This window comes from Pseudophryne corroboree, chromosome 2 (genome assembly GCF_028390025.1).
Source record: "Pseudophryne corroboree isolate aPseCor3 chromosome 2, aPseCor3.hap2, whole genome shotgun sequence".
Taxonomy (NCBI): Eukaryota; Metazoa; Chordata; class Amphibia; order Anura; family Myobatrachidae; genus Pseudophryne; species Pseudophryne corroboree.
In genome coordinates this window covers 427,029,575-427,056,410 of record NC_086445.1, presented here as the reverse complement: position 1 = coordinate 427,056,410, position 26,836 = coordinate 427,029,575, and the positions used below count along the sequence as shown (strand labels likewise).

At 46.9% G+C, this 26,836-nt stretch overlaps 2 protein-coding genes across 3 annotated transcripts; one reads left to right on the top strand and one right to left on the bottom strand.

Moving 5' to 3' along the window:
* Nucleotides 1–683: 683 nt before the first annotated feature.
* On the bottom strand, nt 684–8,152 carry TRMT10C (tRNA methyltransferase 10C, mitochondrial RNase P subunit). Of its 2 annotated transcripts, none has more exons than XM_063953586.1 (2): nt 8,070–8,152; nt 684–2,903 (listed from the first exon to the last, which is right to left on the bottom strand). In XM_063953586.1, the coding sequence occupies exon 2, from the start codon at nt 2,897–2,899 to the stop codon at nt 1,580–1,582; it is 1,320 nt and encodes a 439-aa protein (XP_063809656.1). In that variant the 5' UTR covers nt 2,900–2,903; nt 8,070–8,152; the 3' UTR covers nt 684–1,579. The 2 variants fall into 2 exon arrangements, with proteins under 2 accessions (XP_063809656.1, XP_063809655.1); XM_063953585.1 differs by lacking the exon at nt 8,070–8,152 and adding an exon at nt 7,654–7,743.
* TXNL4B (thioredoxin like 4B) lies at nt 7,779–26,247 on the top strand. The gene is made up of 4 exons (XM_063953587.1): nt 7,779–7,866; nt 11,690–11,848; nt 24,958–25,109; nt 26,017–26,247. The coding sequence occupies exons 2-4, from the start codon at nt 11,717–11,719 to the stop codon at nt 26,180–26,182; spliced, it is 450 nt and encodes a 149-aa protein (XP_063809657.1). The 5' UTR covers nt 7,779–7,866; nt 11,690–11,716; the 3' UTR covers nt 26,183–26,247.
* Nucleotides 26,248–26,836: the final 589 nt, after the last annotated feature.

Sequence of the window (26,836 nt, the reverse complement as noted above, 5' to 3'; positions counted from 1 at the left end):
CGCTACCCGCCGGCCGCCGCCACTACCCGCAAACGTCTTATTCGCTCCATAAGACGCACATACTTTTCCCCCCACATTTTTGGGGAGAAAAAGTGCGTCTTATGGTCCGAAAAATACGGTATATCAATACCCCTACTTTGTGCCGTCTGAAGACTACTGTGGGATATAACACTGGCACTGCAACTATTCTCCCTCCGATACTAATAAGGTTACTTAATTTAATGAGGTTCCAGTACACCAACTGGGGAACTATCTTTTCATTCTAAACAGAGGAGTCTTTTCGAAAAGGAAACTAATGGAATTACATCATTACTTTTTGACATGTTTGTTCTACTGCTGCCACGTGGAAATTGAAAATAAATATTATTCTATTACCTGTGACATGCAATCATGCTAGGTGATATCTGTACAATTCATGTCCAACTTTTACCCAATTAATGTGTGTAAACATATGTTTTATATATTTTAACATATTAGTTTCAATCACATGGTGTACCTACTAGCAGTTTCTCTTTCTTTTCTGATTTTATTATGGAGTTATCTTTTTTCCCCATGTGCCAAACCGATACTGGCAGGTACCATTATTTACTTGTATATGTATATAGAGTACATCGGTGCTTTCATTTTTGTTTTATCATTCTCCAACATACCCATGTAATAGGATTATTTTTACAGACCATATATTTTGTTCCACCTAAGATGTACACAATCTTTATTCTTATATATGACATCAACATCATTTGTGAATGCATGCTAAAGTTTTAGAAACCTGGATGATCTCAAACTGGCTACATGTAGATAACATTTCAGCAATTACGTCTTTTTTTTTTTACATAAATATTATGTTGCCCTGCAATGATCACTATAATCCTGTAAATCAGTACCAAACATATGTTATAGTTCACAGTTATAGGAAGATGCATTTGTATTCACGCAAGTAAAAAAACATAATTATATATATATATATATATATATATATATACACATACAAAAAAGGGGAATTCTCATGGGAGCTCAAACCACCTCAGAAATCACATAAAAATGTATTTATTCATAAAAAAATTTTTGACAGTAAATGCTGTAATATTACATATAAAACATCAATAAAACAAATATGTGAATACCCCATTTGTGAAATTGAACATACTTCTGAACGCTCTGGTGAAAGAACCGATATTCGATTTAAGTGTAGAGATCTCCAAACGGAACCCGTCAGATAATTATTATTCTGTATTGTTCACCTATGGTATAAAGTTACCTATTTGTTTTATTGATGTTTTATATGTAATATTACAGCATTTACTGTCAAAAAAATTTTTATGAATAAATACATTTTTATGTGATTTCTGAGGTGGTTTGAGCTCCCATGAGAATTCCCCTTTTTTGTATTTCTAATTTGGTGCCTTGTCTGACAGAAGGCATTTCTCATTGGTACGAGCTACATTGTATATCAGCGCAAGAAAAAGGGTTCTTCAATTTTTTGTTTTTATATATATATATATATATATATATATATATAAATATAAAGATGAATAATTTACTGAAATGCTAAAATTTATATATACTTTGATTACTTAAATTAATCTCTTTCTTCCCAACAGTTTGTTTTTCTATGGTGTGGAGAATCTTTGTGGACTTCCTTTTGATTATCTCCTTTTCTTTTTCCCATCTCATATTTATGAGTATTTTTAGACAAGGCTTTAGTAGAAGATATGCTCTCTTTTAGAAAACCAAGGTGCTTCCTTTCTGGAACTACTGACAATGCTTTCGTCCAGTCTTCTGTGTCTTTTAAAATCATCAAGATTTCAATCATTTGGTTAAGGGTGAGATTTTTCGCTCCAACACTCCATTTTAAGAACCTGTCCAATGGTAGTCGTGCAGTGGCTATTCCTAATCTCTTGGCATTTCCCAATGATACTCCTGTCTTTTGACTTCTATCAACAAAAGCACCAACAATGTAAATTTTATCATGGTCAAATTTCTTTAACACATTTGGAGAGTCACTAGTCAAGTAAACAAGTTGATCACTAGGAAAGATGTCAATGTGAGACTTTTCACTGGAAGTTACTAAGACATCATCCCATGCTCCTTGGTAACGTTTTACTAATTCATTTTGGTAAGGACCATTGGGTTTAAGATTGCAGAAGTGGATGTGAAAAGGATCCGCAGATTTTTTGTTGAAACCTTCAGACATCATTAGCTGACCCACTGTGTCCTTCATTTCCTTATGTGACATGTAATGGTCATACACCATGTCAAATACTAAAGGCTGCCCAAATATCATTGCTTGTGCACCTCGCCATCCTTCATAGCACTCCACACACTTTGTCAAAAATTTTAAAAGATAGGTAGGACGTTTCACTGTCTTCTCCTCTTCAACGTTATCTGTTTCAGTGTTGTTTTCCATATTATTTTGCAGCTCTTCTTTTACTAGTTTCTTTCTTTCCCTGCTCATCTTTCTGTATTCTTTAAACACAAGGTCCTTCAAGTATTTTCTTCTCGAAGACTTGGTGTTAAGTCCTTGAAGCACCTGCAATTCCTCTGTGCTAATAGAATTAGGTACAGCTTTTCCTGCCATTCTCCACATTTCAACCAGCTTCTGCATACTTTCTAGGGATGACTCCTCTTCTATCTGTGAATCAGTATTCTCACTACTAGTCCTTGGCATTCCACTTCTTAGAATATCTTTCCATGTGTCTAGATCTATGTTTTCATTGGGACTGGATTTGTCTTGATTCCTCCAGCATTGGCTCAGCATTAATGTTCTACATGGTGATCGTTGAACAGATAATTTAGAGGGGAACGGTTTAATTACATCTTTTATGGAATGGAGTGTAGATCCCCTAAGTGTTCGTATGCATGTATTCATGAATCCCATTTTACAAGTGAAGGTAATCATTAGACTGCAATAAAAATAGGGAAAACATTTTTACATGGCAATGACATATGTTGTTGGCAAAATCTACTAAACACACATTATCTATCAAAAAGGTCTGATCCTACAGCTTATGTTAAATATAGGAAGATCCAAATACAGGTTGAGTCTACTGAATCCAATATCCCAAATTATTTGAGCATGACTAAGATAGTGACACCTTTGCTTTCTGATGGTTCAACGTACACAAACTGTTTCATGCAGAAAATGATTAAGAATATTGTATACAATGACCTTCAGTCTATTTGTGTAAGGTGTATATGAAACATAAATACATTTCATGTTTAGACTTGGATCCCATCCCCAAGATATCGCATTATGCATATATTCCAATATACAGAAAAATCCCAAATATTCTGGTCCCAGGATGAGTCTCCCATATACAAAATGATTGGGACCAGAATATTTGGGATTTTTCTCTATATTGGAATATTTGCATAATGCAATATCTTGGGGATGGGATCCAAGTCTAAACATGAAATATATTTGTTTCATATACACCTTACACAAATAGACTGAAGGTCATTGTATACAATATTCTTAATCATTTTCTGCATGAAACAGTTTGTGTACGTTGAACCATCAGTAAGCAAAGGTGTCACTATCCATGCTCAAATAATTTGGGATATTAGATTCAGTAGACTCAACCTGTAGTTGGATTTTCGCATATGGGAGACAACCTGTATTGTGTTATTCTCATGAGCTATCAAAAAGTCTGGATGCAACTCTTGGTCATTCTATGTGTAAGCAGTATGTGGCAATGGGGGTCATTCCGAGTTGTTCGCTCGCAAGCTGCTTTTAGCAGCTTTGCACACGCTAAGCCGCCACCTACTGGGAGTGAATCTTAGCTTATCAAAATTGCGAACGAAAGATTAGCAGAATTGCGAATAGACACCTCTTAGCAGTTTCTGAGTAGCTCCACACTTACTCGGCATCTGCGATCAGTTCAGTGCTTGTCGTTCCTGGTTTGACGTCACAAACACACCCAGCGTTCGCCCAGACACTCCTCCGTTTCTCCAGCCACTCCCGCGTTTTTCCCAGAAACTGTAGCGTTTTTTCACACACACCCATAAAACGGCCAGTTTCCGCCCAGAAACACCCACTTCCTGTCAATCACATTACGATCACCAGAACGAAGAAAAAACCTTGTAATGCCGTGAGTAAAAAACCTAACTGCATAGCAAATTTACTTGGCGCAGTCGTACTGCGGACATTGCGCATGCGCATTAGCGACTAATCGCTCCGTTGCGAGAAAAAAATAACGAGCGAACAACTCGGAATGACCCCCAATGAGCGCAAAGTATAACCACACCTTGCAGTTACATCTATTCCCGTTTTGATGGATCAGATGCAGCAGATATAAATATTAATGAAAGCAAACACCACCATTAGGCCATGTAAAAGAGGGCTAGGAATTAGAATTTACAGACAACATTCGCATTAATATATTATGAATAAAACGTACTATTGCGTATACATGATAGAAGGATACAGCTGTGATTTCCATTACTAGAGTCTGTCACTATATAAAGATGGCATGTCAGAAAGCATGATTTAGATCCTGATCTAAACAGTGGTGTAACTCATGGAGGCAACGGAAGTATTTGCCTACCGCCACCAGCTATCATAGGGTGACAGACAAAGGACTCCTCTCTCTAGCACCAGACCAGAAGCAGGGCCCTGGGGTGGGGGCGGGCTGTCTGATAACTCCTCGGATCTCTCCACTAGGGCGGGATGTACTAAAGGGAAAATGCGGTAAAACCAGTTTTCAGGGGGTTTACCGCATTTTCATATGTACTAACCCCCGGCCACCGTGTTTTCGCCATCTTTTGATGGTGATACCCTATAGTAGCCTATTGGCTTCTTACCACCTAAGGTAGAATGAGAGCGTAGTGCAGAATGTGGATATAATGATAAATATATGTGGGGGGAGGGTATTATAATACTTTATGCACTGCCCCCACCGCATTGTGATCACATCACTTCCAACTTAGCCTCCTCAGCTGTGCCACTGCGCCTTGGCTGACAGACACCAGCACATGAGCAAGCCGTAGCCACAGGAGGCAGGGGAGTGTTGTGGTACTTGCCTAAAGAGTTATGTCCCTATATACCTACTACTCTGAGGTGATTATGAATGTACTGAGGGGGAGATGTATTAAAACACTTCCTGCTTCACCTCATTAGCGAGGCAAAGCAGGAAGAATCATTGACAAGATGTATAAACATCTTGTTTGCCAAAGCAGGGGAGTAAAAATCCCCCTCTGTGGCGATCCCCGTCTGAGCACACATCGCATCAGGTTAGTGCTGATGCGCTGCGTCTCCCTGCCCGGCCGGCTCCACTGCGCATGTGCCAGATCTCGCTACTATCGTGACATCTCACACGCAGCCCGAAGCCGCCAGCAAGGGACAGCACTGTACCTGCTGGGGTGTGATAGCTGCAGGTGTTGGAGTGGTCAGTGCTGCTGACCATTCATACATTGCCCACAATATCGGCGTCTTATCTTTTACCTAGCAAGCCCCTGTCGTTCCGCACACTTCAGACATGGGGAGAAGTGGTATCGGAGCACTTCTCCTCCCCCATAACGAGTGTTCTTACATCTACCCCTGAGTGTGTAGTCTGCTATACATGCCCAGCTGGCAGTAGGTCAGCCGCCTACCAGTCTTCTAACCTTAGTAACTTATTGGGTTTTGGGTTAGAGTTCAGAACATGGAGTACACGTGCCTAAGTGAACAAGTGATACAACCTATAAGGTAAACTTATAGTGCACCCCATGTTCTGAGCTTGCACATAAAGTTGAGCGTCTTATTTACAGTCTGGCTGCCTAAACTTTGGCTTACGGCTGGAGGTGTCTAGTCATTTACCCCCTTGGTACACCCGGGAGAGGGAGATCACACTGGCCCACAGCCAGCGACATGATGATGCAGCTCAGCCACAAGGTGACAGTGTCCGCAACATAGCTGCAGCGGTGACCCGTCGGTAGATGCTAGAATCAAGTGGGCTAAGGGACCTTTTCCGTCTGGGGGAGGAGCCACGACACAAGGGGGAGGAGCTAGGGCAGCGGGATCGTTCCTCTACTATCCACGCCACCAACTATTACCTTTAGTAATTAGGTGGCGAGCGAAGCGAGCCACCGAGCCCGCAAGGGTACTTTTCGGGTACCCCTGTTCGGTAGATGCTAGAATCAAGTGGGCTAAGGGACCTTTTCCGTCTGGGGGAGGAGCCACGACACAAGGGGGAGGAGCTAGGGCAGCGGGATCGTTCCTCTACTATCCACGCCACCAACTATTACCTTTAGTAATTAGGTGGCGAGCGAAGCGAGCCACCGAGCCCACAAGGGTACTTTTCGGGTACCCTGTTCGGTAGATGCTAGAATCAAGTGGGCTAAGGGACCTTTTCCGTCTGGGGGAGGAGTCATAACACAAGGGGGAGGAGCAAGGCCAGCGGGATAGTTCCTCTACTATCCACGCCACCAACTATTACCTTTAGTAATCAGGTGGCGAGCGGAGCGAGCCACCGAGCCCGAAGCGTGGCGAGCGTACTTTTCAGGTACCCTGTTCGCCCGTAGCTCCTCCCCCTGGCGACGTGTCTCCTCCCCTAGCTACATCAGAAGGTCCCATGCTAGAATCAAGTGGGCTAAGGGACCTTTTCCGTCTGGGGGAGGAGCCACGACACAAGGGGGAGGAGCTAGGGCAGCGGGATCGTTCCTCTACTATCCACGCCACCAACTATTACCTTTAGTAATTAGGTGGCGAGCGAAGCGAGCCACCGAGCCCGCAAGGGTACTTTTCGGGTACCCCTGTTCGGTAGATGCTAGAATCAAGTGGGCTAAGGAACCTTTTCCGTCTGGGGGAGGAGCCACGACACAAGGGGGAGGAGCTAGGGCAGCGGGATCGTTCCTCTACTATCCACGCCACCAACTATTACCTTTAGTAATTAGGTGGCGAGCGAAGCGAGCCACCGAGCCCGCAAGGGTACTTTTCGGGTACCCTGTTCGGTAGATGCTAGAATCAAGTGGGCTAAGGGACCTTTTCCGTCTGGGGGAGGAGTCATAACACAAGGGGGAGGAGCAAGGCCAGCGGGATAGTTCCTCTACTATCCACGCCACCAACTATTACCTTTAGTAATCAGGTGGCGAGCGGAGCGAGCCACCGAGCCCGAAGCGTGGCGAGCGTACTTTTCAGGTACCCTGTTCGCCCGTAGCTCCTCCCCCTGGCGACGTGTCTCCTCCCCTAGCTACATCAGAAGGTCCCTTCTACCACTCCGATATAGAATCAACCGTGACCCGTCACCCTGCTGCCGGACCAGCGCGGTAACTGAGCTGGCGGCGTGTGGCACTATCCCTGCGGTTGGTTCTATATCGGAGGGGCTGAAGGGACCTTGTGACGTATTGAGGGGAGGAGCTACGTAACCAGGGGGAGGAGCTACGGGCTAACCGGGTACCCGAAAAGTACGCTCGCCACGCTTCGGGCACGGTGGCTGGCTCCGCTCCGCTTACCACCTAATTACTAAAGGTAATAGTTGGTGGCGTGGATAGTAGAGGAACTATCCCGCTGGCCTAGCTCCTCCCCCTTGCGTCGTAACTCCTCCCCCTTACGGAAAAGGTCCCTTAGCCCACTTGATTCTAGCATCTACCCTATCCCTGCTGGCTGCCGCCGGCTCACAAGTACAGCGGCTGGGCGCCAGGAGCAGCTGCAGCCTCCGCAGAGGGCGCACTCACCATGCACGCGGCGGTCTCGCTCACTGACACTCTGCGCACATTGGGCGGCGGCACCTCTAGCGTGTGCATACAGGCAGGACACTTCCTCTTCCGGTGTCCCCAGGAGCAGCAACCCCCGCCGTGCTTCCGGTACAGCAGCCTATAGCGTCCTGCCTGCCCCGGGTCCCTGTATCTATGTGGCCGCAGTGATAAGAAGCTCCGGGCTAAACAGGGGTAGGTGAGGTCGCGGTTATAATATCATACATTGCCGGGGAGCAGCTGCTGCAGCCAGTGTACGGCTGCTCATACGGTTGATGCTAGATTCAACCCTGCTCATACAGGCACATGTCAGGAACCACAAGTAGTAGCCGGCACACGACAGGGATGGAGACTGACAGGCTGTAAAGGGCTGGGAAGCCCCAAATAGGAACTCATACCTTTATACCTGTGCAGCCTGAGGAGAGGAAGGGCAAAATGTCAAAGAGCCACGGGTTACTATTCCATATAGTTTGTGACATGGACCCAGGGGCTTATGGGAAAGGTCCTCTCCACGAAGGGTAACTAGATGCTACCCTCCCACAGTGAGCTATAATACAGAGATGGCCAAAATAAAATGTAAATGAGAATAGTTTACAAAATGTATGTATGGCATGAAAGATAATCAAACTATTTTCCTAGATTTTTTACTTTAAAAAGTTAAAGAGGCAGATGTACTAGAGCAGGGGTGGGGAATCTTTGGACTTCCAGCTGTTGTTAAACTACATATACCAGCATGCCCTTTTATAGTTTTGCTATTTGGCCATGCTAAAACTGTTGCAGGGCAAGCTGGGATGTGTAGTTCAACAACAGCTGGAGGGCCAAAGGTTCCCCACCCCTGTACTAGACAGTGATTACATGGAAAGAGATAAAGGGGGAGATGTATCATAGCGGCACATAACGTGCCGCTATAGTGCTTCCTGCTTCACCTCTTTACTGAGGTTAATCAGGAAGGTACACAGACAAGATGTATTAACAACTCATTTGCAGGAGTTGGGCAGTGAAAACTCCCCTCTCCGGCAAACCCTGCCAGAGCACACGACGCATTAGCTTAGCAATGATGCGCTGTGTCTCTCCTCCTGAGCTGGCAGCTGCTGCAGTCAGGGACAGCGCTGTCCCTGCTGTGGTGAATGGGTAACAACACCTCAGCTGTCGAAATTGATAGCTGCAGGTGTCGGAACGGTCAGTGGCACTGACCACTCCTACATTGCCCCACACATTGGCGTGCTATATTAATGTTCAATGATAGCCCCTGTTCAATGATTAGTGTTCAATGATAGCCCCTGTCATTGAACACACACCGCCACAGTAATACATGAGGAGAAACCGTATCAGTGCACATAACGGGGGTAACTCCAAGTTGATCGCAGCAGGAATTTTGTTAGCAGTTGGGCAAAACCATGTGCACTGCAGGGGAGGCAGATATATAACGTGCAGAGATAGATTTGAGTGTGGTGTGTTCAATCTGCAATCTAATTTGCAGTGTAAAAATACAGCAGCCAGTATTTACCCTGCACAGAAATAAAATAACCCACCCAAATCTAACTCTTTCTGCACATGTTATATCTGCCTCCCCTGCAGTGCACATGGTTTTGCCCAACTGCTAACAAAATTCCTGCTGCGATCAACTTGGAATTACCCCCAACATGAGCTGATACCACTTTCTACCCTATAACGACAAATCATACTAATACCCCAAAATACCAACCAATCAGCTCTTAACTGTCATTTTTACAAACACAGCTGGTAACATGGCAGTTAGGAGCTGGTTAATTGGTACTTTATCTCTCTCCATTTTATCACTCTCCAACGCTTAATACATCTCCGCCAGAGACCGTTCCTCTAGTAATAATGAGTTAAAAACTAAAATAAAGTAATTTTAATAAACCATATCACATGATAAAATCAATACAAAAGAACTGATTTACCTAAAAATAAAGCATAAAGCAAACAATAAATTTCAGTTGTGAAGTGTTTCACAGCGCCTAGCCGCTTCCACATTCAGTCAACATTAAATCATTGATACTGTATTTTGATAATTTATCTTGTATAGCTCATTAACGAGTAAAAGGTTTTGATCTTTATCCAGGGCCAGATTACAGGATGTGGGGTCCTACCAATAAAATGGTCAATAAGATATGCTGCAGTGTTATTAAAAAGTATACTGTGTAAATACTCCTAGAACCACAAATGATCCATACTAATCAAGCCAGATCCATACTAATTTTGCACCTACACATACAGAAAAGCTATATCCACACACTCATACACAAACAAAAAGCCTGATCCACTCTAAGGGAGGAACTCAGTTGACAACGGGAATCTTTTTTTAAAAAACCTTGACGCTGGGTATTTGCTATTCAGTTGAAGTACTGAAAATGAAACACATAGCCCAGAGCAAGTCTGATAGTTCCTAAAATCATCTGCGGCATTCCCTCCTGAGGACTAATTAAACAACTGGAAGTTTACGGTTAGCTTAATTAGTAATTACTAACTTTCCGAAGTGGTATCCTCTCCTCCAGTATCGGGATCCAGACTGCTGCAGCAGTGGTAAGTATGTTAGCCAGGGAGGCCACTTGACAGGTGAGTATAATTTATTTATTTTTACTTGCGCCGCAGGGTTTTCATCTCTGTCAACCCTGCAACAATTTTTTGGAACTGGATGCTGTGGGTATCGGGAACACACATACCTGCGGGAATCCAAAATTGGGCGCAAGGTTTTTTACCTCACGCCCAATTGAATGCCCCCTAAATATCACACACCCACAACGGGATCTCACCGTACTAAATATACAGAAAAAGGCATATCCACACTGCTCGGTCTACCCCATCTGTGTCACCCCCGTCTGTCTGCCCCTCCCCTTTAGAATGTAAGCTCTCACGAGCAGGGCCCTCTTCCCTCGTGTGCTTATACTTTTCTTTCTTTAATAATCCTCAACTGCCCAGATCCTGCAGTTTTTTGGCCACCTTGAAACTTATCTCTATGTCGTCTACTGGTGTAGTTTTGCTTAGTTACCCTGTACTTGTCCTACATTGTCTTCAACTGTAAGTCACTGTTTTCCTGTTTTGATTATGTGCATATGTAGTCTGTAATTGGGCGCTGTGGAACCCTTGTGGCGCCATATAAATAAAGGATAATAATAAATGAAAACACAAATCTTGTCTTTCAATATATTGGATCAGTAATGAATATGGCTGATTCTGAGTTGGGAGCAAAGGAAAAAAAACCCAGTAAACATATTGCATACGGGGTAAATTCTGTCTGTTCTAGGATGTTCTCTTCTTTACTGTTATCAGAAAATTAATAATTTGATACAGGCTATCATATGAGTTTTCCTTTAATAATACCTTTAGAGGTAAAGACCTGGTGGCTTCCTATAAAGCAAATTGTCAAATATAAATGAAGCATGTGCATAAAAATTTAGATCTAAAAAAAAAAAAGCACCAGTGAACTAAGTCACGGCTGCCAGAATGCCTCGGGGGGGGGGGGGGGGGAGCAGCGGGCTCGCTGCGCTCGCCACAGGTTCTATCCCCACTCTATGGGTGTCGTGGACACCAACGAGTGGGAATAGGCCCTGTTAGCCGGCATTGTAAGCAGTTGGAATTCTGGTGTCTGTATCCTGACCGCCGGTAAAGCAACTACATCCCCTTGATATACTCCGCCATTATTTTACAAGTCACATATTTGTTGTGCAGGAAAACACAGTAATTGCTGCTTTACAGCAGTAATGTCATATACACATATATGGTCACCCAGAGTTTCCACCTTTAGTTACTGAGAAATACTGCTAAACTATTTTGATAAGGTAATGTCTGGGCGGTGTAAAGCAAATGCATTAGAAAAGTTTAAATGTAATGTATGTATTGTGTTGCAAATGACGGTAAAACGTATCAAGAAACCCCTAGTTCCCAGATAATACCATACCTATGTATGTTTTTGAAAAAACTTGGTCAGTTGAAGAACTCTGCATCTATGCAAAGATTAATGATCAATTAAACTTTGTGCCCCCTTCTGTTTTAGAAATTATCTCCTGAAGCTCAACAGACCATGAGTTTTCTGTTGCCAAAACTGAGTAGTAAAAGTGCTGTGGATCAAGCAATAAAGACTACAGCTGAGCTGGTCTTGGTTCTCCGGTTTGGAAGAGATGATGACTTTGTTTGTCTTCAGCTTGATGATATAGTAAGATTGCTTTCCTTTTTATGTAAATAGAAGTACAGATGTGTCCTCATTCACCTAGCATTTTTGCGCCATATGACACAAGACGCTTGGCGTAACTTGTTCATAAAAAGTATGCATTGCGCTTCACCTATAAGGATGTGTCTATGGTAGAAATAAATAGAGAGGGAAACAAAATGAGAAAAGTGATAGAATAGTGGTGCAGCTGTATCAGAGGGTACCACAACCCTATGAGTAAAGGTAATAGTTGAACGAGATACAGCGCAGCTCAAAGAGGAAAAGAAAAGAAAAAGACATAATTGGGTCACGAAGAGGAAGAGAAAATAAAAAATAAGAATTTACTCACCGGTAATTCTATTTCTCGTAGTCCGTAGTGGATGCTGGGTACTCCGTAAGGACCATGGGGAACAGACGGGCTCTGCAGGAGACTGGGCACTCTTTAAAGAAAGATTAGGTACTACATCTGGTGTGCACTGGCTCCTCCCTCTATGCCCCTCCTCCAGACCTCAGTTAGGGAAACTGTGCCCGGAAGAGCTGACATTACTAGGCAAGGATTTGGAAACCAGGGTAAGACTCATACCAGCCACACCAATCACACCGTACAACTTGTGATAACTATACCCAGTTAACAGTATGAACAATAGCTGAGCCTCATTCAACAGATGGCTCAGAACAATAACCCTATAGTTAAGCAATAACTATATACAAGTATTGCAGAAGTCCGCACTTGGGACGGGCTCCCAGCATCCACTACGAACTACGAGAAATAGAATTACCGGTGAGTAAATTCTTATTTTCTCTGACGTCCTAGTGGATGCTGGGTACTCCGTAAGGACCATGGGGATTATACCAAAGCTCCCAAACGGGCGGGAGAGTGCGGATGACTCTGCAGCACCGAATGAGCAAACTCAAGGTCCTCCTCAGCCAGGGTATCAAACTTGTAGAATTTTGCAAACGTGTTTGATCCCGACCAGGTAGCAGCTCGGCAAAGTTGTAAAGCCGAGACCCCTCGGGCAGCCGCCCAAGAAGAGCCCACCTTCCTCGTGGAATGGGCTTTTACTGATTTAGGATGCGGCAGTCCAGCCGCAGAATGTGCAAGTTGAATCGTGCTACAGATCCAGCGAGCAATAGTCTGCTTAGAAGCAGGCGCACCCAACTTGTTGGGTTCATGCAGGATAACAGCGAGTCAGTTTTTCTGACTGTAGCCGTCCTGGAAACATAGATTTTCAGGGCCCGGACTACGTCCAGCAACTTGGAATCCTCCAAGTCCCGAGTAGCCGCAGGCACCACAATAGGTTGGTTCAAATGAAACGCTGATACCACCTTAGGGAGAAATTGGGGACGAGTCCTCAATTCTGCCCTGTCCATATGGAAGATCAGATAAGGGCTCTTACATGACAAAGCCGCCAATTCTGACACACGCCTAGCCGAAGCCAAGGCCAAAAGCATGACCACTTTCCACGTGAGATACTTCAACTCCACGGTCTGAAGTGGCTCAAACCAATGTGATTTTAGGAAATCCAACACTACGTTGAGATCCCAAGGTGCCACTGGAGGCACAAAAGGGGGCTGAATATGCAGCACTCCCTTAACAAACGTCTGAACTTCAGGCAGTGAAGCCAGTTCTTTTTGAAAGAAAATAGACGGGGCCGAAATCTGGACTTTTATGGATCCCAATTTTAGGCCCATGTCAATGACCTGGTTTGGGAGTGTTGTGGACTCGGGGCTTCTTCCGATGACCGGGAAGAGGAACCGCCACTGGGTCGTAGTAGAGATGGCCGGATGTAGGTTTTCCTCATGCAGGACTAAGACGGCAGGCGGGAGGCCCAGAGGAATTCTTGAAGGTCTCCTGTAAGACAAGACTAGTAGAAATACTGAAGGCTGGGGTACTGAGATATTGGAGACACTGTGGTATTGGAGGCACTGAGGTGCTGGGAGTACAGGGAGTGCAGGGAGGCCCTTGGGGGCACGGAGGTGCTTGGAGGCACGGAGGTGCTTGGGGCACGGAGGTGTTTGGAGACACCGAGGTGTTTGGAGGGATGAGGTGCTTGGAGGCACGAGGTGCTTGGAGACACGGAGGTAACTGGAGGCACGGAGGTGCTTGGAGGCACGGAGGTGCTTGGAGGCACGGAGGTGCTTGGAGGTGCTTGGAGGCACGGAGGTGTTTGGAGACACCGAGGTGTTTGGAGGGATGAGGTGCTTGGAGGCACGAGGTGATTGGAGACACGGAGGTAACTGGAGGCACGGAGGTGCTTGGAGGCACAGAGGTGCTTGGAGGCACAGAGGTGCTTGGAGGCACGAGGTGCTTGTAGGCACGGGGATAATTGGAGGCACGGGGATAATTGGAGGCACGGAGGTAACTGGAGGCACAGAGGTGCTTGGAGGCACAGAGGTGCTTGGAGGCACGAGGTGCTTGTAGGCACGGAGATAATTGGAGGCACGGAGATAATTGGAGGCACGGAGATAATTGGAGGCACGGAGGTAACTGGAGGCACGGGATGCTTGGAGGCACAGGATGCTTGGAGGCACAGGATGCTTGGAAGCACAGGATGCTTGCAGGGACGAGGGAGCTCTGGAATCACAGCTTCCGCAGGAGAAACGAAGATACTCAGGCACCGGATCTCTGCCTGGTATCCGATTTTAAATTCCCCGCCCTAGCCTGATTGGCGGAGCAGGCAGGTGACGTCAGACCTGCTCCGCCTCCTTGCCCTCGCTTGTGATGGCGGCGTCCTTGCTTCCGGGAAGCCGCCGGAGAGCAGTGCCGACCCGCCGCTGAAGCCGGAGACCGTCAGGGAAAGAGAGGCGCCGGGCAGACCAGGCCACCCGCAGGGACAAGCGCGGTCGCCGCTGCCCGAGGTTCGTGACAGTACCCCCTCCTCCAGGAGTGGCCCCTGGACACTTCCCGGGCTTAGTCGGATGTCTGGAGTGGAAGATCCGAATCAGACGAGGAGCCGTTACTTCAGTAGCCCCAATCCAACTTCTCTCCTCAGGACCATAACCCTTCCAGTCCACCAAGTACTGTAATTTTTTATGAAGATAACGAGAGTCAAGAATAGCTTTGATTTCAAACTCCGCTCCAGCTTCTGCCACTACGGACGTTGGCCTAGGGAGTGCTGAGTGGAACCGATTCAGAATGAGGGGACGGAGTAGAGAAACATGAAAGGCGTTAGGTATTCGAAGATGGGCAGGCAAACCCAGTTTACAGACCACAGGATTTAAGACTTGTAGCACAGGGTAAGGACCGATGAACCTTGGAGCGAATTTCATGGTGGGTACCTTCAACCGGAGATTCCGTGTGGACAGCCATACCCTGTCCCCAACTTTATATTGAGGTGCGGCTTGCCGTTTCTTATCTGCGAAGAACTTGTACCGAACAGAAACCTGCTTAAGATTAGCATGAACCTTTCTCCAAATTTGTCCAAAGTGTCGTAGAGTGGACACTACAGCAGGAACCTCTATTATCGGAAGGCTTGGAAATTCCGGAACACGGGGATGGAACCCGTAGTTGACGAAAAATGGTGATTCCCCAGTGAAAGAATGAAACAAATGGTTATGGGCAAACTCCGCCCAAGGCAACAACTCCACCCAGTTGTCCTGTGAAGGAGAGAGATACAAACGAAGAAAAGTCTCTAGATCTTGATTGACTCGTTCCGTTTGCCCATTAGTTTGGGGATGATAAGCAGACGAAAACTTAAGTTTAATGTGTAGAGTTGAACAAAGGGCTTTCCAAAACCTGGCGGTGAACTGTACTCCACGGTCAGAAACAATCTCTTGTGGCAACCCATGCAAACGAAAATGTTCTCGGATAAACAATAGAGCCAGTTTCGGTGCTGTCGGGAGACCAGTCAAGGGCACAAAGTGTGCCATCTTCGAAAAACGGTCAACGATAACCCAAACGGTGTTGCAACCCTTGGAACAGGGCAAGTCAGTGATGAAGTCCATGGAAATGTGAGTCCAGGGTCTCACAGGGATAGGCAGAGGACGAAGTAACCCTGCAGGAGGCAGACGAGGAGATTTATGTTGTGTACATTGGGGACACGAATTAACGCAATCTTGTACATCCTTCCTCATGGTGTTCCACCAGTAAGACCTTTGCAGAAACTTGTACATCTTCTGAGCGCCGGGATGACCGGAAAACTTGGAGTTATGGGCCCACAGTAGTATTCCTGGGCGGAATCTAGCTGGCACGGACATTCTTCCAGGAGGAGGAGCTGGAGTAGTTAAAGCAGCAGAGACAGAAACTGGATTCAGAATTAAACCCCGCTCCGGAGGTTCATCCTCGTCTGTGGGAACTTGTGAACGAGAAAGCGCATCTGCTTTAATATTGAGAGTCCCGGCCCGGTACTTGATAATGAACGAGAATCGGGAAAAGAAAAGTGCCCATCTCGCCTGGCGAGGATTCAAGCATTGTGCGGATTTGATGTACAGCAAGTTCTTGTGATCCGTGTAGATGGTAAACACATGTTTAGCCCCTTCTAGAAGATATCTCCATTCTTCCAAGGCAGATTTGATTGCCAAGAGTTCCTGGTCTCCAATAGTGTAATTTCGTTCGGCTGGAGAGAATTTACGAGAATGGAAGCCACACGGATGTAATTTTTTATCAGAGGAATACTGGGAGAGAACAGCCCCAACCCCGACTGAAGATGCATCAACTTCTAAGAAGAAGGGTTCCTCGAAATTTGGTTGTTGGAGAACTGGAGCCGTCATGAAAGCTAACTTTAAGCGAGAAAAAGCTACAATGGCTTCCGGAGGCCACAAACTAGGATTAGAACCCTTCCTCGTCAGGGCAGTAATGGGCGCAACAATGGTGGAGAAACCCTTAATGAATTTCCTGTAGTAGTTCGCAAAGCCCAGGAACCTTTGTATTGCTTTCAGGGAAAGAGGCTGAGTCCAGTCACGAATGGCCGACAACTTTTCCGGATCCATGCGAAGCTCCGTCCCCGAGATGACATAACCGAGGAACGGAATAGATGTTACTTCAAAGGTACATTTGGAAAGCTTGGCGTAGAGATGATTCTCTCGTAAACGGTGTAGCACCTCTTTGACTTGAGTCCTGTGTTCGACAAGATTCTTGGAAAAAATCAGTATGTCGTCCAGGTATACCACAACGCTCTGATACAGCATATCACGAAAGATTTCATTGACGAACCCCTGGAAAACCGCGGGAGCATTACTAAGACCAAACGGCATCACCAAGTATTCGTAATGCCCATCTCGGGTATTAAAGGCAGTCTTCCATTCATCCCCCTCTCGGATGCGTATAAGATTGTAAGCTCCTCTCAAGTCGAGTTTTGAAAAAATGCGGGCACCACGAACCCTATCAAATAACTCTGTGATTAGTGGCAAGGGGTATTTATTCTTAATAGTAATGTCGTTTAGGCCGCGGTAGTCGATGCATGGTCTCAACCCCCCGTCCTTTTTCTTCACGAAAAAGAAGCCTGCACCGGCAGGGGAGGAAGAGGGGCGAATGAATCCCTTGAGCATATTGGACTTAATATACTCCGACATGGCTTGAGTCTCGGGAAGAGACAGAGGATATGTGCGACCACGAGGTGGCGTCTTCCCTGGGACAAGGTCAATAGGGCAGTCCCAAGGCCTGTGAGGTGGTAACAGGTCAGCAGCTTGTTCCGAAAATACGTCCTTGTACCCTTGATATGCCTCCGGAATGTGCTCTTCATCCGTTTTGGAGGTAACACGGAGCGGACAAACAGGAGTAAGACAATTAATGTGACAAAAGGGACTCCAGGACAGAATTTGTGACGACTTCCAGTCGATGTGGGGATTATGACTTTTCAGCCAAGGCATTCCAAGAACCAGATCATGAGGCATTTCTGGGATTACCAAGAGTTCCAAATCTTCCTGATGTAGAGCCCCGACCTGCAGCTTAACTGGCCCCGTGCGCCACATTATAAGACCTTTGGAAATTCTAGTCCCGTTGATAGCCGTCAGTGAAATTGGCCGCTCGATAGGCCGTAACTTTAAACCCAAACTTTGGGCACAGAAAGAAGAAACGAAGTTCCCTGCAGCTCCGGAATCCAATAGGGCTTCACAAGACCTGGAGACTGAATTGGAGACTAGAGTTACTGGAAGCAAGCAGTCCGAAGTTGGAGAAGCTTTTGTCGTAACTCCCAGCTTGACTCCTCCGGAACAAGCTAGGCCTGCCCGTTTCCCGGACGGGCTTTACAAGATTTAAGAAAATGATCTGCGGCTCCACAGTAAAGGCAGAGTTTACCCTCACGACGACGCTGTCGTTCTTCCGGAGACAGTCGGGAGCGGTTAATTTGCATGGGCTCATCTGAGCTGGGTGAGGCCACCGGCCTAGGAGTAGGATTCCGGAACCTGGAACGATCCGAACGGCTACGTTCTCTTCCACGCTCCTGCATCCGAAGATCCACCTTGACGCAAAGGGAAATCAAATCTTCTAATGGATCCGGCAGATCTCTAGTAACCAGCTCATCTTTCAGCCGGTCGGAAAGACCGTTCCAGAAGGCAGCTCTCAGGGCGTCATTATTCCAGCGTAGTTCGGAAGCAATGGTCTGGAAATGAACCACGTACTGGCCCACGGAACGGGCGCCCTGCCGAACACGGAGCAAATCGGAAGAAGCAGTGGTCATTCTGCCGGGCTCGTCGAAAATCCTTCGAAAGGACGAGATGAAGTTGGTGTAGTTGGAAACCATGGGATCAGATCGTTCCCATAATGGAGACACCCAATCCAAAGCAGAACCTTCCAACAGAGAAATAATATATGCTACCTTGGACCGGTCTGTAGGAAAGTTGTGTGCAAGTAGCTCGAAATGTACCTCGCATTGGTTCAAGAAACCACGACAATTTTTGGGATTCCCATTATAGCGGGACGGAGTAGGCAACTGAAGGCGTGGAGTGACACCGGCCGATGGTTGAACATTGCTGGCAACGGCAACTGGTGCGACTACTGGAACAGGTGCCGGAATTACTGAGGCCAGAGACGCCTGAATCTGATCCAGACGCCCGGACAACTGCTGGAGGTACTGCATCACCTGGCCTTGCGCTGCTTCCTGACTTTGCACTCGAGAAGCCAGGTTCTGAATGGCACTCGAGTCCGTGTTCCGATTCCCCGAGTCCATGGGGCCTGAGTATACTGTCAATGACCTGGTTTGGGAGTGTTGTGGACTCGGGGCTTCTTCCGATGACCGGGAAGAGGAACCGCCACTGGGTCGTAGTAGAGATGGCCGGATGTAGGTTTTCCTCATGCAGGACTAAGACGGCAGGCGGGAGGCCCAGAGGAATTCTTGAAGGTCTCCTGTAAGACAAGACTAGTAGAAATACTGAAGGCTGGGGTACTGAGATATTGGAGACACTGTGGTATTGGAGGCACTGAGGTGCTGGGAGTACAGGGAGTGCAGGGAGGCCCTTGGGGGCACGGAGGTGCTTGGAGGCACGGAGGTGCTTGGGGCACGGAGGTGTTTGGAGACACCGAGGTGTTTGGAGGGATGAGGTGCTTGGAGGCACGAGGTGCTTGGAGACACGGAGGTAACTGGAGGCACGGAGGTGCTTGGAGGCACGGAGGTGCTTGGAGGCACGGAGGTGTTTGGAGACACCGAGGTGTTTGGAGGGATGAGGTGCTTGGAGGCACGAGGTGCTTGGAGACACGGAGGTAACTGGAGGCACGGAGGTGCTTGGAGGCACAGAGGTGCTTGGAGGCACAGAGGTGCTTGGAGGCACGAGGTGCTTGTAGGCACGGAGATAATTGGAGGCACGGGGATAATTGGAGGCACGGAGGTAACTGGAGGCAGGGAGGTGCTTGGAGGCACAGAGGTGCTTGGAGGCACAGAGGTGCTTGGAGGCATGAGGTGCTTGTAGGCACGGAGATAATTGGAGGCACGGAGATAATTGGAGGCACGGAGATAATTGGAGGCACGGAGGTAACTGGAGGCACGGGATGCTTGGAGGCACAGGATGCTTGGAGGCACAGGATGCTTGGAAGCACAGGATGCTTGCAGGGACGAGGGAGCTCTGGAATCACAGCTTCCGCAGGAGAAACGAAGATACTCAGGCACCGGATCTCTGCCTGGTATCCGATTTTAAATTCCCCGCCCTAGCCTGATTGGCGGAGCAGGCAGGTGACGTCAGACCTGCTCCGCCTCCTTGCCCTCGCTTGTGATGGCGGCGTCCTTGCTTCCGGGAAGCCGCCGGAGAGCAGTGCCGACCCGCCGCTGAAGCCGGAGACCGTCAGGGAAAGAGAGGCGCCGGGCAGACCAGGCCACCCGCAGGGACAAGCGCGGTCGCCGCTGCCCGAGGTTCGTGACAGCCCATAGTCACTCCTGACTGTAGGAAGTGCAGAAATCGACCCAGCTGAAATTCCTCTGTTGGGGCCTTCATAGCCTCACACCAAGCAACATATTTTCGCCATATGCGGTGATAATGTTTTGCTGTCACATCCTTCCTAGCTTTTATCAGCGTAGGAATGACTTCCACCGGAATGCCCTTTTCCATCAGGATCCGGCGTTCAACCGCCATGCCGTCAAACGCAGCCGCGGTAAGTCTTGGAACAGACAGGGCCCCTGCTGTAGCAGGTCCTGTCGGAGCGGCAGAGGCCAAGGGTCCTCTGAGATCATTTCTTGTAGTTCCGGGTACCAAGTTCTTCTTGGCCAATCCGGAACGATGAGTATAGTTCTTACTCCTCTCTTTCTTATTATCCTCAGTACCTTTGGTATGAGAGGAAGAGGAGGGAACACATAAACCGACTGGTACACCCACGGTGTCACTAGAGCGTCCACAGCTATCGCCTGAGGGTCCCTTGACCTGGCGCAATATCTTTTTAGCTTTTTGTTGAGGCGGGACGCCATCATGTCCACCTGTGGCTTTTCCCAACGATTTACAATCAGCTGGAAGACTTCTGGATGAAGTCCCCACTCTCCCGGGTGGAGGTCGTGCCTGCTGAGGAAGTCTGCTTCCCAGTTGTCCACTCCCGGAATGAACACTGCTGACAGTGCTATCACGTGATTCTCCGCCCATCGGAGAATCTTTGTGGCTTCTGCCATTGCCATCCTGCTTCTTGTGCCGCCCTGTCTGTTTACATGGGCGACCGCCGTGATGTTGTCTGACTGAATCAGCACCGGCTGGTTTTGAAGCAGGGGTTTTGCTTGACTTAGGGCATTGTAAATGGCCCTTAGTTCCAGAATATTTATGTGTAGGGAAGTCTCCTGACTCGACCATTGTCCTTGGAAGTTTCTTCCCTGAGTGACTGCCCCCCAACCTCGGAGGCTTGCATCCGTGGTCACCAGGACCCAGTCCTGAATGCCGAATCTGCGGCCCTCGAGAAGATCAGCACTCTGCAGCCACCACAGCCCTCGGGGACAGGGTGATCAACCGATGCATCTGAAGATGCGATCCGGACCACTTGCCTAACAGATCCCACTGAAAGATCCTTGCATGGAACCTGCGGAAGGGAATCGCTTCGTAAGAAGCTACCATCTTTCCCAGGACTCGCGTGGAGTGATGCACCGACACCTGTTTTGGTTTCAGGAGGTCTCTGACCAGAGATGACAACTCCTTGGCCTTCTCCTCCGGGAGAAACACCTTCTTCTGTTCTGTGCCCAGAATCATACCCAAGAACAGCAGACGCGTCGTAGGAAACAGCTGCGACTTTGGGATATTCAGAATCCAGCCGTGCTGTTGTAGCACTTCCTGAGATAGTGCTACTCCGACCAACAACTGCTCCCTGGACCTCGCCTTTATAAGGAGATCGTCCAAGTACGGGATAATTATAACTCCCTTCTTTCGAAGGAGTATCATCATTTCGGCCATTACCTTGGTAAATACCCTCGGTGCCGTGGACAGACAAAACGGCAACGTCTGGAATTGGTAATGGCAGTCCTGTACCACAAATCGGAGGTACTCCTGGTGAGGTGGGTAAATGGGGACATGTAGGTAAGCATCCTTGATGTCCAGTGATACCATAAAATCCCCCTCTTCCAGGCTTGCAATAACCGCCCTTAGCGATTCCATTTTGAACTTGAACTTCCTTATATAAGTGTTCAAGGATTTCAAATTTAGAATGGGTCTTTCCGAACCGTCTGGTTTCGGTACCACAAACATTGTGGAATAGTAACCCCGTCCCTGTTGAAGGAGGGGAACTTTGATTATCACCTGCTGGAGGTACAGCTTGTGAATTGCCGCCAGTACTACCTCCCTTTCCTTGGGAGTAGCTGGCAAGGCTGATTTGAGGTAACGGCGAGGGGGAGACGTCTCGAATTCCAGCTTGTATCCCTGAGATACCACTTGTAGAACCCAGAGATCCACCTGTGAGCGAACCCACTGGTCGCTGAAGTTCCGGAGACGGGCCCCCACCGCACCTGGCTCCACCTGTGGAGCCCCAGCGTCATGCGGTTGACTTAGTGGAAGCAGGGGAGGATTTTTGTTCCTGGGAACTGGCTGATTGGTGCAGCTTTTTCCCTCTACCCCTGCCTCTGGGCAGAAAGGACGCGCCTCTGACCCGCTTGCCTTTCTGGGGCCGAAAGGACTGTACTTGATAATACGGTGATTTCTTAGGCTGTGAGGGAACCTGAGGTAAAAAGGTCGACTTCCCAGCTGTTGCTGTGGACATGAGGTCCGAGAGACCGTCCCCAAACAATTCCTCACCCTTATAAGGCAAAACTTCCATGTGCCTTTTAGAATCGGCATCACCTGTCCACTGCCGAGTCCATAATACTCTCCTGGCAGAAATGGGCATTGCATTAATTCTAGATGCCAGCCGGCAAATGTCCCTCTGTGCATCTCTCATATATAAGACTACGTCTTTAATATGCTCTATGGTTAGCAAGATATATATATATATATATATAGTATCCCTGTCAAGAGAATCAATGTTATCTGACAGGGAATCAGACCATGCTGCTGCAGCACTACACATCCATGCTGAAGCAATAGCAGGTCGCAGTATAGTACCTGAGTGTGTATACACAGACTTCAGGATAGCCTCCTGCTTTCTATCTGCAGGCTCCTTTAAGGCGGCCGTATCCTGAGACGGCAGTGCCACCTTTTTTGATAAGCGTGTGAGCGCCTTGTCCACCCTAGGGGATGTTTCCCAACGTAACCTATCCGTTGGCGGGAAAGGGTACGCCATTACTAACCGCTTAGAAATCACTAGCTTCTTATCTGGGGAACACCACGCTTCTTCACACAATTCATTTAACTCATCAGATGGGGGAAAAGTCACTGGCTGCTTTTTCTCCCCAAACATAATACCCTTTTTTGTGGTAACCGGGTTAATGTCAGAAATGTGCAACACATTTTTCATTGCCGTAATCGTGCATCGGATGGCCCTTGTGGATTGTACATTTGTCTCATCCTCGTCGACACTGGAGTCAGACTCCGTGTCGACATCTGTGTCTGCCATCTGAGGTAGCGGGCGTTTTTGAGCCCCTGATGGCCTCTGAGACGCTTGGGCAGGCGTGGGCTGAGATGCCGGCTGTCCCAAAGCTGTTACGTCATCGAACCTTTTATGCAAGGAGTTGACACTGTCGGTTAATACCTTCCACATATCCATCCACTCTGGTGTCGGCCCCGCAGGGGACGACATCACACTTATCGGCTCCTGCTCCGCCTCCACGTAAGCGTCCTCATCAAACATGTCGACACAGCCGTACCGACACACCGCACACACACACAGGGAATGCTCTGACTGAGGACAGGACCCCACAAAGTCCTTTGGGGAGACAGAGAGAGAGTATGCCAGCACACACCAGAGCGCTATATAACAGAGGGATTTACACTAGTACAAAGTGAATTTTTCCCCCAATAGCTGCTTATTATCACAATTTTTCGCCTAAATTTATGTGCCCCCCCTCCCTTTTTTTACCCTTTCCGTAGTGTATACTGCAGGGGAGAGCCTGGGGAGTGTCCTTCCAGCGGAGCTGTGAAGAGAAAATGGCGCTGGCTGTGCTGAGGAAGATTGCCCCGCCCCTTCAGCGGCTGGCTTCTCCCGCTTTTTTAATAATAATTATGGCGGGGGATTAGGCACATATACAGTTTAGAACTGTATTATGTGCAGTTTGCCATTAAGGTATACTAATTGCAGCCCAGGGCGCCCCCCTTCCCCCCCCAGCGCCCTGCACCCACCAGTGACCGGAGCGTGTGGTGTGCTGTGGGAGCAATGGCGCACAGCTGCAGTGCTGTGCGCTACCTTATTGAAGACCAGAGTCTTCAGCCGCCGATTTTCTCCTGTATCTTCCTTCTTCTGGCTCTGCAAGGGGGACGGCGGTGCGGCTCCGGGAACGGACGATCGAGGTCGGGCCCAGTGTTCGATCCCTCTGGAGCTAATGGTGTCCAGTAGCCTAAGAAGCACAAGCTAGCTGCAAGCAGGTAGGTTTGCTTCTCTCCCCTAAGTCCCTCGTAGCAGTGAGTCTGTTGCCAGCAGATCTCACTGAAAATAAAAAACCTAACAAATACTTTCTTTATAGTGAACTCAGGAGAGCCCACTAAGTGCATCCAGCTCTGGCCGGGCACAGATTCTAACTGAGGTCTGGAGGAGGGGCATAGAGGGAGGAGCCAGTGCACACCAGATGTAGTACCTAATCTTTCTTTAAAGAGTGCCCAGTCTCCTGCGGAGCCCGTCTATTCCCCATGGTCCTTACGGAGTACCCAGCATCCACTAGGACGTCAGAGAAAATATAATAAAGAGCTTAGACTTTCCGCCACAGGCCGTACTATTTTCCTGAGTTTTGTGTCTTATTCACTATGTAGCCATATACAAAGTCCCTTACAGTATACTGGGCACACTAGATTAGGTCTTTTGTCACAAAGGAATTGGTATACAGTTGCAGATTAAGCATAAAATATTTGGTGTGAGGCATGGCAACACAGAAGTACATGAAATTCCAGCGTCAGTACTCCGTGTACCCTTGCATTGTACTTTTGGCGTATTAGTGATGTGAATGAGGCTTATTTTAAGAAAGTTTCTGGTGGAATATTTGGTGTGGCTAAATTGGTGTGTGCAAACGGCTATTTGGCTTGATTTGAGCAAAGGTGTATGTGGACACAACTGTAGCATACAGTTTTTTGTATGCTTACTTGTACTTTAAGACCAATGTGAACATTTGGTATTTATTCCAACTCTGTTTTTACCTTTTCAGCTTGCAAAGACATCACATGATCTAAGTAAAATGGCTACCATTTATCTTGTTGATGTGGATAAAGTGCCCGTCTACCGCCAATACTTTGATATCAGTTATATCCCATCTACTGTGTTTTTCTTTAATGGACAGCATATGAAAGTGGATTATGGGTAATAGCAATTGTTTTGGAATTTTTTTAATTTACATTTTTGTTTTAGAGTAATAGCAATATACAAGTTATAAATATTATATTTATTCACTGATATGAGGAAAGTATTAAGTAGATATTTATTTCTTCATATTTATGGTTTGTTTTCCCCTCTAAAACTATTTATACAATGATATTTTCAAAGTTAAACATGGAGAACAAGCTTGTAGTCCACTTCAGAACAATCAACCAATGCAAGTACTAAGGTTACATATACCCACTAACAATGTTCCTGGAGCTCATTCTTCTGTACTTTTCACCTACTGTCCCACTCTTGGGAGGTGTCACTGCAAACTAAAAGTGTAGCTAAACAAACAAAAACTGAGTGGTCCAATAATAGCTCAGCCCCCTGGATAGGATGTATAACTGATGGAGAATCATCCCTCTCAAGACAAGAAACACAGGGCTTTCGATTACTTCAATATACATATTAGAACCCCAACATAAGTGTTCCTTTGCAAACTTGCCTAAAGTAGATGAGTTGCAAACACATAAAGGTATCTTCAGTTCTCCAATGACCCTGATGTCTAATTCTTAGGTTTGAATCACTATGAACCAGTGTGACTCCCCTTTGGATTTGAACTCACCTGGGTACAGGTGTAGTCGTTCTTCAAAATGTATCTTTCAACCAGGTCACACCTCCACCCCCGCTCCCCCCCCCCACCCCCACCCCCCTACACCAAGGTAAGTAAACACAGGTAACGTTCACAGGTCGGATTTCTTTTGTTTGAAATCCGACCTGTAAACATTACTCCTGTGTTGACATGAATGCTATTTACAAAAAGGTATGAAGTTTTGATTATATGGTAATTTAGATTATGAAAATTTAACATAATTACACTAACATAATCTAACGTTTTGTTTTGCAGGTCTCCAGACCATACAAAGTTTGTTGGAAGTTTCAAGACCAAGCAGGATTTTATCGACCTTATTGAAGTAATTTACAGGGGAGCAATGCGTGGAAAACTTATTGTACATAGTCCAATCGACCCTAAAAATATTCCTAAATATGACCTCTTGTACCAAGGAGTTTAGGAGATGTGAAAGTTTGGTCACAAACAGTACAGATTTAGCATAACATAAACAACAGTATGTCTCAAGATGAATTTGTGTTTTTCAAGAAAATGGTATAGACTGGTGCTGACTTTTTTTATTCAAAGGAAGTGTTATATGTTACATACACATGCCCAAAGGGTAGAGTCCGGGAAAAGGTCCAAACGAATATTAATGCAGTCCACAGAAAACTGGGATGCTATTGGAAGAGGGTATCTGTCCTATAGGCTGCTTCTTGGACAGTTTGGATGTAATAGACAAGTTATCTGAAGCATAAGTATTCTAGCAGGAGAAATTGATGTAGTAAAACGTTTTTTTCTCTATCGTCCTAAGTGGATGCTGGGGTTCCTGAAAGGACCATGGGGAATAGCGGCTCCGCAGGAGACAGGGCACAAAAAAGTAAAGCTTTACTAGGTCAGGTGGTGTGCACTGGCTCCTCCCCCTATGACCCTCCTCCAGACTCCAGTTAGATTTTGTGCCCGAACGAGAAGGGTGCAATCTAGGTGGCTCTCCTAAAGAGCTGCTTAGAGAAAGTTTAGTTTAGGTTTTTTTCTTTACAGTGAGTCCTGCTGGCAACAGGATCACTGCAACGTGGGACTTAGGGGGAAAGTAGTAAACTCACCTGCATGCAGAGTG